This window comes from Quercus lobata, chromosome 12, assembly GCF_001633185.2.
Source record: "Quercus lobata isolate SW786 chromosome 12, ValleyOak3.0 Primary Assembly, whole genome shotgun sequence".
Taxonomy (NCBI): domain Eukaryota; kingdom Viridiplantae; phylum Streptophyta; class Magnoliopsida; order Fagales; family Fagaceae; genus Quercus; species Quercus lobata.
Window position 1 is genome coordinate 17,940,976 of NC_044915.1, and position 11,172 is coordinate 17,952,147.

Below are 11,172 nucleotides of genomic sequence, written 5' to 3' on the forward strand. Positions count from 1 at the left end.
TCAAAGTTTTCCATTCACTTTATTTTACCTCCAAACAAATACACCCTTATAGTTTTTCTTATGTTCTTGTTTGTTAGCCTTTTTGCAATCTTTATTTCTTAAAAAAAAAAAAAAAAAAAAAAAAAAAAAAACCATGCTGATGTAGAAATGTTCCTTTGACTGAGTTCTATATATATATATATGAGAAACTATATATGATAAATTTGAGACTAAAGTTTAATGTTGTTCCAATCGGGAGGAGCAAAAAGATGTCATAGTAAATATTAATTCAATGTCTAGAACAGGTAAATATTTATATAGATGATCATAGACGTCATGGCGTACGCGTTAAATAGATTAGATGGAAAAAAATGTCATGGCTTACGTATGCCAATGTTTACCAAGACTGACAAAGAGGCAATTCAAAGAGCCAAATTATAAATACCAATTAGCTTAACATTTTTTACACCAACTTCAAACCACAAATTTAATTAAGGCATCTTCTGCATTGGTACCGTAGTACATACTCTACGCTCATAAGAAATGGCTGAAACAACCAAGAATCCTGAAACGAAGAGGTAATTTGATCTTTAATTATAATGTTTTTAGTTGAACATAAGCCTGAGATCCTAATGACATCCCTAATACTCGTTATTCTTTCCTTGTTTCTTTTGCATTTATTTCAAACTTTTTCCCAGGGTTGCAGTTGTAACAGGAGCCAACAAAGGAATAGGATTTGAGATATCTAAACAGCTAGCTTCAAATGGGGTCAAGGTAATATTAACTGCTAGAGATGTGAAGAGGGGCACTGAAGCTGTTGAAATACTCAAGGCTGCTGGATACTCCGATTTGAGTTTTCATCAACTTGATGTCTCGGACCCAGTTAGCATTTCTTCTTTCGTGAATTTCATCAAAACCGAATTTGGGAAGCTTGACATATTGGTACCTAATCCAACTCTCTAGCCCTCTTCTGAATGGACTCGATATATACTACTACTTGCATGTGATTGTGAAGATCGTGTTTAATTGCTTCTTCATCTATTACAACCATTTTCCTAGAGTTTTGGATTACCAAAATTTTGATTTTAGCAAAGATAATACATTAATAGGGTGATTTGATTATGATATTACTGATTGTTCTAAAATTTATCATTGTATTGTAGTAGGAAGTTTTAGTTGAATTATCTTTATCTCTACATTACCTCTTATTTTTTAAGAAAATATATAAAAAATTCTCACATAAGGAAGCTTGGGCCCTCAGGTGAAAGGGTAGTATTAGATTAAATGATTAAATTAATACTTTCTTAACAATTTAAACTTTTGAGATAAACAATAATTTATGAGATTCTAATAAAATACTATATCATTTTGACTAGGGTAGTATTAGATTAAATGATTAAATTAATAATTTCTTAACAATTTAAACTTTTGAGATAAACAATAATTTATGAGATTCTAATAAAATACTATATCATTTTGACTAGTAGATGGGGATATACAACAATATTTATATGACTATGTCTAATAGCTGGACTAGACTCCTTTTTTAATCAGCTTGTAGCTATGAAAAAGACAAATATGGTTGAATTATTTTTCTATATAGAGTTTTAAATAAAGAAAAACCTACAGTCACTAGCTTGGCGAAATTGAAACCCAATTTAACTAGATGAAGTTTTGTTCTTATGCAGGTAAATAACGCAGCGGTTAATGGATTAACCACAGTTGGTACAGTGGATCCAAAAGACTTAAAATTTGGCCCTGATGATGTGAGTCTCTCAGTGTAATATAATCTTTTCAGTATTTCAAAATTGAGGACAAAGTCCAGAATTTAGTAGCAATGACAGGATGAATAATTAAAAGTGGAAAAAAGAAGAAGTAATCAAATAATTTAATTTAGATATGTATGAAAGATTGTTTACCACTGTATGCGATAACAGGTTGAAGGTCCAAATGCCGGAGCCTTTAAGAAATTTGTACAGCAAACTTATGAATCCGCGGTGAACTCTTTCAAAACAAATTATTATGGGATCAAGCATTTGAGCGAAGAACTTATTCCACTTCTTCAGTTATCAAAATCACCAAGAATAGTAAACATCTCCTCCCGCTTGGGGCAGCTCAAGGTAAAATATTATTAATCCAAAGAATCTAGTTACCTCTAGTTATATATGTCATAGTAGATGCAACCACTGAAGAAAGAGAATGTATCTTATGTATTGGGTATATACATCACATCCCTTACATGGTTGATAAAATTATTATGTGACAATTAAATAGTAATACTAGGAATATTACAATTTTATTATTTAAATTTTGCAAACTGAAATGTCACATTTTAAATACAAGATAAAAGGATAATCAAAAAAATTTATTTACCATATTGTTGATGTTTCACCATTCACATTGATTATAATGTTAGATTATAAATATTTTGAAGTAAAACTGATTGTAGATTTAGTATTTTGAGTCATGATTATCAAACATTTACTAGTGTACATGATCCGTATACATTGTCACTGTTCACATTTTATTAAGAATATTTGTACAAAAATTGTGAAAATCATGCACAAAATTCTAGATATGATGCGTTCAGAATACACACTAATAAATGTGTAAATACATTTTCTCTTCATATTGTTTCAAGTCAAAAAACTTGAGGAAATTACACCAACTATACTTCTTTTTACGTTTACTCTTCTAAACTATTCAAATTCTCATTTATACTTTCTCCTAAACTATGAGAATGCACACTTATCCCTCTAAACTATTGCCTATGTAACACTTTGCACCCCAAACCATGGGTAATTGTTTAGGAAAGTAAGTGTATATTTTCATAGTTTTGGGGTAAGTGTAAAATGAGATATAGTTTAGGGGGTAAGAGTAAATTGCGTATAATTTAGGAAGATAAAGTGTGTATTCTTATAGTTTAGGGGGTAAGTGTAAATGAGGATATATTTTAAGGGAGTAAGTGTAAAATGAGATATAGTTTATTATGGGTAAACCATAAATTCTCCAATAACTTGAAAACTTTGTGGTTATTCCTGATAATTAGATGATATAAACTGAACGTGGCATGTTTTGATTTGTGCTTTGAAACTGTATTTGACATGCATTAAACGAATGGTGCTAGAATTTTCTGGACCAAGATTTAAAAAAAAAAAAAATTGAAACTTTGTATTTGTATTTCAGCTGATTTCAAATGAGAACGCAAAGAAGAAGCTAGGAGATATAGATGGTCTCACAGAAGAGAAAGTGGATGAGGTGGTTGAAGAGTTCTTAGAAGATGTGAAGGAGAATTTGATAGAAGATAAAGGTTGGCCTAGTAATAATTTTTCAGCGTATTCTGTCACCAAGACAGTTCTGAATGCATACACAAGGGTTCTAGCGAAGAAGTATCCCACAATTGCCATTAACGCAGTCGGTCCTGGATTTACCAAAACAGATTTGAATTACAACGCTGGGGCCTTGACTACTGAAGAAGCTGCAAAAGGCCCTGTGATGTTGGCTTTGACGCTTGATTCTAAGTCTTCTGGACTTTTCTTTGATAAGACAGAAATGTCAACATTTTGACTGCAAAATATTGTGTAATAGTTATAGCAGCAATAGAATAACATGTTATGTATGTGTACTAATGTGTGCGTGGAAGGCAGAGACAGAGCAAGGCTAAAGATTGTTGTTGTTGTTGTTGTTTTTTTTTTTTTTTTTGGGGGTTGGGGGGGGGGGGGGGGCGATACGTACGAACTACTTTCTCTTGCATTAGGGTTTCTTTTAATAATTTTTTTTTGATGAATAGTGCACAATGACAATTTTCGTGGAGTTAGTCTTGCAGGGAAAAATAGGTGAAACTATTGGAGTCATACGGTATAGTTACTACATTTTGTACCCTTTTTTTTTTTTTTTGCTAAATAAATACTTTATTATTCAACCCAAAATAGGAGAAATACAAACAGGTTTGGGCCTGAAACTATTTCTATCTAAAATTTTCATCACAGATAAAGGCAGAATGGAGATGAGAACTAACCCGACTAAGTTACAAAAGCAGCCCATTGGGTAAGAAGATGAATGGAGACATTGCCCTCTTTATTTACAAAAGAGGCAAAAAAAAAAAAAAAAAAAAAACATTTACAAAAGATTTAGTTAAATACAAAATATCATGAAGTATGGATTTCATACTCCAGTGAGGGACAAAATCTACATTCTTCAAAAGATCAATAACATTTAGAGCATCACCTTCCAATATTATATTTCTATAGCCTTCCATAGCAGCACACTTGATAGCACACCAAGTTGCTTTGGCTTCCCCTAGCAAAGAATTTCCTGGATCCAATTGTTTTGCCAATGCCAATAGAAGCTTTCCTGAATCATCTCCGCCCACTATTGCAATATAAATTTTCTCTTTCCTTATTGCTGCATCAAAGTTTAATTTTATCTAGTTGTTTGGAGGGGGGCTGCTAAATATTAATTTTTGGTGGTCTCCTTGGTAATTCACTCCAAGCTTGTTTATGCTCCTCGAAGACACCTTATTTGTCTAGCAAGCTCAATTGGTTTGCTTTTAGATCCCTCCACCTTAACTTTGTTTCCGGAAAACCATATTTGTACCTAAAGCGTAATTTAATATCTATAATGATAAAAAATCATAATTATTGAGGTGATAATATAATATATTGTAATTAGCAATTAGTAAAAATAGTCTTTAATGATAGTGCAAATTAAAGTGACATTACACTAATAAAAAAAAATTAAATAGCAATTATGAAGTTGTGAAATAATTGTTTTTCAGAACCTAGAAAATGGAAAAAAAAAAAAATGTTCAGCCCAATTAGTGAATTATTATGATTAATGAGATTTCAAAGCAGATTTGACTACCAACTCCAATGGTGGGGGCCTAGTGGTTAGGCTTTGGGCCAACAAGATTTTGGCATTTCGCCCACTATGGGTCCGGCTCCTCTTCCGTTAGAAATCCTCCTGTTCTCTCCATTTGTTGTATAGATAAAGGATACATGGCAATTAAATGATCTAATGGTTCAAAAAAAGCCACTTCAAGCTATCCTGTTTCTTGCAATTTCCTATTCTTTGCCTCTCCCTTCTTTGCAACATCACCACTGTCGGACCCATTCTCTCCTTGGTTTTTTTTTTTTTAATTTTTTTAATTTTTTTTTTTTTTAAGTGGCACAACAATGAGTGGGTAGGAAGGCTTCCAGTGGGATCTCGGTGGCAACATAATACTTCATGGAGTGGCTTGATTGGATTGAGGGTAAACATTCACTTTATCTGGGTTGAGGGATGGGTAACTTGTGTGTTGTGATTTCCAATGTGAGTAATTTTTTTGTGGTGTCAATGGTAATAGAAAGGTATGACAATGGTTATGAAGATGGGATTACGATAGAGAAGTTATTTTTCTGTTTTTATTTTGTATTTGTTTTGTGAAGAATGTGAATCCTAGTAAATCACCATTTGTTGAAACTATTGAAGATAAAGTTAGAGAAAAAGATAAAGTCGCACATAATATTAGATAACTAGAGTTTATCCCTTTTTGTTGTAATCTTTTTATTTTTCAAATGCTTGTAATTATCCTTATAAATGAAATCCATATGGAAGTTTGGAGATGATTTGGCTACTAGCTTTCTTTACACTTTGTTTTTCAAATTAGAACACTATGGTAGGGAATTTTTTTTTTTTTTTAATTTTTTTTTAAGAACCCATTTTACTGCTACTTGGGTATTTCTGCTTCTTAGGATGCAAAATTGTGAAAGGATTAAAGATTTCATCATTTATTTTCATATTTGGATAATAAAAGTTAGCCAAATAGGTCGAATTTCTGTAAAATTTTATGGCTGTGATTATAACAAGTCTTCATTTTTTTAAAGTGGTATTAAGCCTTTATACCTACATTCTTATAGTAAATGTAGAGAGGGAAAATTCCCGACCTATCATAAGCTGACACGTCACATTACCAAGTCCACAAAATACAGCCAATTACAAAGCATCACGTACTGCTACTAGGTTTTGCTATCACTATTTAGAAGCCAACAGAAATTTGCCAAGTGTCATGCAAAGACTAATCACGTATCAGCGCACGTGTAAGCGATGACACAAGTAGTCCAGCAAGTGTAAGCGATGGCATAAGTGGACCAATCAGGCTGTGACATATGTCACCAATCAAGCTCCGCCACGTGTCGCTCACCCACCCCCAAACTCCTATAAATAGAAGCCTTCCTAAGACATTTAGGAGGACCAAGATTCAGAAAGACCAGGATTCAGAAGTGAAAAAGCTCTGCTGGAATCAAGCCTTGAAGCCTCCAGGAACTTCAAGAATTTCAACCCCAAAATCGGAGAACATTCAAAGCAGAATCATCCAAACCATCTGCCTAGATCCAAAAGTTTGCAGGAATCAAGCTCAAAGGTCCGAAAACATCATCAAATCACAAATTAGTGAAGCTCTACGGATTCAAGCCTCTAAAGCCCCGAAGAACTTCCGCTACAAACCTTCAAATACAAAGAACATTCGAAGAGGAATTATCCAAATCATCTTCTTATATCTCAAAGTTCACTGGAATCAAGCTCAAAAGCCTCCAGAAACCTCAAACAACCACAAATCAGTGAAGTTCAACCGATTCAAGCCTCTAAGGCACCGGAGAACTTCCACCACAAACCTTCGAAGACGAAGAACACACAAAGAACACGAAGAACGTGAAAAACAAAGGATTTCCAACAAGCTCATAGCCAGAGATTCATTGTAATTCTATTCCAAAGATCTTTGATCCATTCTTTAGCCAAATTGAAGTACACTGGGTGTTCAAGTCAAAATCAGATTACTACAAATCCAATCAACAATTCTTTTAAGGAGATCGAATCAGAGGATCACTCTTTTTTAATTACAGAGAATTGTACCACACAATCATCAATACAAATTCACATTTGTGAAACTATTTTACTTGTTTGACTTATTTCGAACCGATAAATTTAGTCACCTATAGTAAAAAAAGGTTCTTTTATTATTATTCCTTTGAAAAGCTCAAGTTCATAAGTGATGAAGTTTGAAATGATGATGAGTTTGTAAAGAAACAAGGAGAGAATGGGTCTGATGGTGGTATTGTTTCAGACAGTAGAGGGAGGCGAAGGGTAGAAGATTGTAGAAATAAAGATAATTTGAGTTGAATTTTTTTTGAACCATTAAATTATTTAATTGCCACATGTCTTTTATCTATACAAATAACAGGAGGGTTTTTAAGGGGAAAGGAGCCTAACCCATTTGCTATAGGGAGCATCTTGGGATTGCCTTCCAAGTCACCCTCCCCTACTAATAACATGTTAATGATCTTTATATTTCATTAAAATGGGTCTAAATTAGTTGGGGAGTGCTCCCTTCGGGTATGTTTGGTCGGAGGTGAAATAGGGAGGATGGAAAATAATTGAGAAAATTTTTTTTGATAAGAAGAGAAATGATGAAATTTTTTTGGTGGGACCCTGGAAATGACTAAATTCGTCCCCCCCCCCCCCCCCCCCTCACCCAATTTTAATACTTCCTAAGTATCACACCTCCCCTACACAACATGTCCAAATTATTGAATTTGTGTTGCCCAATTTTACCTAGTCTTCTATTCGTTAAAAAAAGAGAAAAAAGAACATGTCTAGACCAGTGCAAAATGGTATTTGAACTGGATTTTGTTTTGTTGCCCAGTTTTTTTTTTACCACCCAGCAACATGTCCAGATTATTGGGAATAAAATATATATATATATATATATATTTGATTAAAATATTTATAATAATAAAGAAAAATAATATAACTTCACATGTATGATGTGCAAATTTTCATATTATTCAATGAGTACGAATAAATTATTTCTTATATATTATGTAATAAGAGTATAAGAGTAAAAATATATAAATTACATTTTCTATCTTTTTACCTTTCTTCTCAACCAAACAAAAGAGTTTTCCATTCCTCCCACTTTTCCACCCCTCCAACCAAGCACATAGAAGAGAAAAATAATCTTTTCCACCCATCCAATTAAACACGAAAAATTCTTAAGTATTTCCAGAGTATAATGAAATGGTGCATCATTCTCTCATATTCATGGTAGACCCCATTATAAATTTAATGAGTGGACCTCACTATGAATGTAAGAGGAGGAAGTACCATTCTTTATATTCTAGGAGTAACATTCTTCATGCTCTAAGAATACCTAAGAATTACTGATTAAACGAACCCTTGTTCCATCAAAATGAGGTCTTAGCAAAAGAGAAGTTAGAGCATCACCAGTAGCTTATCTAAATTTTGTACTGTTTGGATAGTGAACAGTGATATTTAGCTTTTATTTACCTACTTTTTCAAATACATTTTCTAGCAAATTCTCTATCCTTTTCTCTATCTCATTTAAATATTATTTCTTCGTTCATTTTTTATTCTTTTTTTAACAACTACATATCTTTCAACATTTTTTTATTCAATAGCTGATTATTATAATAAAAAAAACATTTGAAGTGTGAACAGTAAATGCTATAATGTTCTTTACTTGTAGAAAAGCACTGTAACAATTCTAATCTAAAAAATGGAGATGGAGAAGCTATTGGAGTGAGTTTTTGGGGTGTTTTCTCTCTAAAATTGGCTTTAAAAGGCCATTGGAGATGCTCTTAGGAGCTACTATAGTTTGGCCCGAGAAACCCAAGTTGGCCACCCTCTTAACCATTCTTTCTTTAATTTTTTTTTAATTAAAATACATCATGGCCTACATAAAAACAAAATACGTCATAGCCTACCCTTTTTTTTTTTTTATAAGCCAAAAATGTATTGACCCCTTGTGATTAATCAATTGATTAATTAATCAAGTTTATTAATTAATTAAATTAACATGCAAAGCGCATAGTAGCACAAATAAATCACCAATTAAATTAAATGCAGCGAAAATTAAATTGACACGGTGATTTGTTTACGAATGGGGAAAACCAACACGGCAAAAACTTCACCGGGTGAATTTAAGGTTACAACTCTCAAGAATTCATTATTATCACAACAAGTAGTTACAAGTAAAGGAATCTCAGTACCTTATACCAACCTATAGTTGAACCCTTATTCCAATACACAATTGGACTTGTTCTGTAGTGACAATCTCTCCTTGTAATGCACGGCTTCCAGTACGTGACTAACCAATTGTGTGGATCCCAGTATGCAACTTCAATTACCAACTAGAGAAGGTTGTTGGCTGCAAAGTTCTTCAGCTCATCACACGATGAAGATCGATAAAATACTTGGTCACAAAACCCTAGGGTGCACAAACACAGCAACTTCTACACAAGAAAGATAAACTAGGGCAAATTCTGTCTCCAGTCATAATTTGCTTGAACAAAATTTGCTTAATACTTGTGCAACTTGTTCCACCTTCGACGGCCCTTAAAATATTCCTTTTATATGTTTAGGGTTGTGAGAAAAGAAAGCCCAAACATACAATCACGGATTGGAGTCAAAACAGAACTAAAATTTCGTTTTTCATAAACCTCGACAGATGCCCTTTCTGTCAAGTTGCTGTCCAGCCATGGGGCTGGAACAGCTCTTCAAGCTCGATAGATGGCTAGTTGTCGAGCTTTAATGACAGACACTTTCTCAGCTTGAATCTTGGACAAACTTGCATGGTTTTAACACTTGAACTTGAAACAAAGTTTTTTAAAGTATTAAACACATCATAGATCTACCCAGATACAAGTAAAATGTGTTTTGTCAAAAGATTAGCTAATTACATAAAATAGCGACATATATTCCTAACAAGTAAATCACATATGTCCTAACATTTTTGATAGGAGGGCCTACCCGTCAAGAAAGGAATACATATGTCATGGCATACGTAAGTAAAATATTTTTCCTCAATACGACAATACTTGAGAGAATTATTAAAAAACATTTACGAACAACTTATTTAGTTAAAACTGAAAACTTTTTACTGAAAGTACTGTAAATAAAGTTAAAATGTAGCTGAAATAATATAGTGAAATCCATGAATAGTATCAAAAAGTGCAATGAGACTTATGCATAGTAGCAAAATAAGCTGAATAGTAAAAAAAGCTGACTTTTTAAGCAATATCAAATGCACACGGTACAATATATATAGTTAAAGTTCAGCTTTTCCTTTTTTTTGGCCACAATATGAAGTTAGAGAACCTGTAGAATAATTCTACTGAGTTCTGAGACAGAAAGAAATAACCTAACACAGAAGAAAATTTCGACACAGGAAGACTTTGACTGACTTTGTCTCACTTGCTACTTTTGAATCTTTGATTACTCTTTCAACTGCACCATTAAAAATAATTAAAAAAAAAAAAAAAATCATTCTAGAGAAACAGCCGGCAAACTCTACGAGATCAGCAATCATTTTTTAAAAATAAAAGCAACAAAGACTAATTCAAACAAAGCAAAATCGAATAGATAGATATTGCAATTTTTCAAAGACTTCACTCAAAAAGTCACTCCCTCCTCCAATATTATAAACACAGGTAAGAAAATCCAATAGTACAGGGATAATTTAATATTCCCTGTACTTTTGGGCCTCTGCCTTACGTATTTCAAAAAATTTAATAATTTTTTGTTTTTTTAGTAAAATTTGTTATAGTTTTAACATTTTTTCCAAAAAAAAAAAAGCATATTACAAATTAAAAGGAATAGATTTTTATTATAAAAAAATTATGATATTAAATACTAGTTAAATATTATTTAAGTGATAACAAAAATGACCCATTTAAATATATTGCCTTAGGCCTCTAAATTTGTTGGGCCACCCCTAGACCTCACTATAAATATAAGAGGAGAAAGTACCGATCTTTATATTTTAGGAATACCATTCTTAATGCTCTAAGAGTACATAAAAATTACTCATTAAACGAACCATTATTCCATCAAAATGAGGTCTTAACAAAAGAGAAGTTAGGAGCTACTATAGTTTCGCCCAACCGGAAACCCAAGTTGGGCCACACTCTTAACCATTCTTTCTTTTAAAAAAAATTAAAATTAAAATACGTCATGACCTACTCTTTTTTTATTTATTTATTTATTATTTATTTTTTTTTATAGGAGGGCCTACCCTTCAAGAGAGGAATACGTACGTCATGGCATACGTAAGTAGGCCATGCATATGCATACTAGCCCAACAATTTCTACTAACAAAATTAAAATACACACTACAGCAAATCTATGAAAGCTTATAAG

At 32.6% G+C, this 11,172-nt stretch overlaps 1 protein-coding gene across 1 annotated transcript; it reads left to right on the plus strand.

Annotated features, from left to right (window-relative positions):
• The first annotated feature begins 449 nt into the window (after positions 1–449).
• On the plus strand, positions 450–3,634 carry LOC115972004 (salutaridine reductase-like). The gene is made up of 5 exons (XM_031092140.1): positions 450–557; positions 678–921; positions 1,668–1,745; positions 1,917–2,099; positions 3,166–3,634. Exons 1-5 carry the CDS (start codon positions 523–525, stop codon positions 3,544–3,546), a joined length of 921 nt encoding a protein of 306 aa, XP_030948000.1. The 5' UTR covers positions 450–522; the 3' UTR covers positions 3,547–3,634.
• The last annotated feature ends 7,538 nt before the right edge of the window (positions 3,635–11,172 follow it).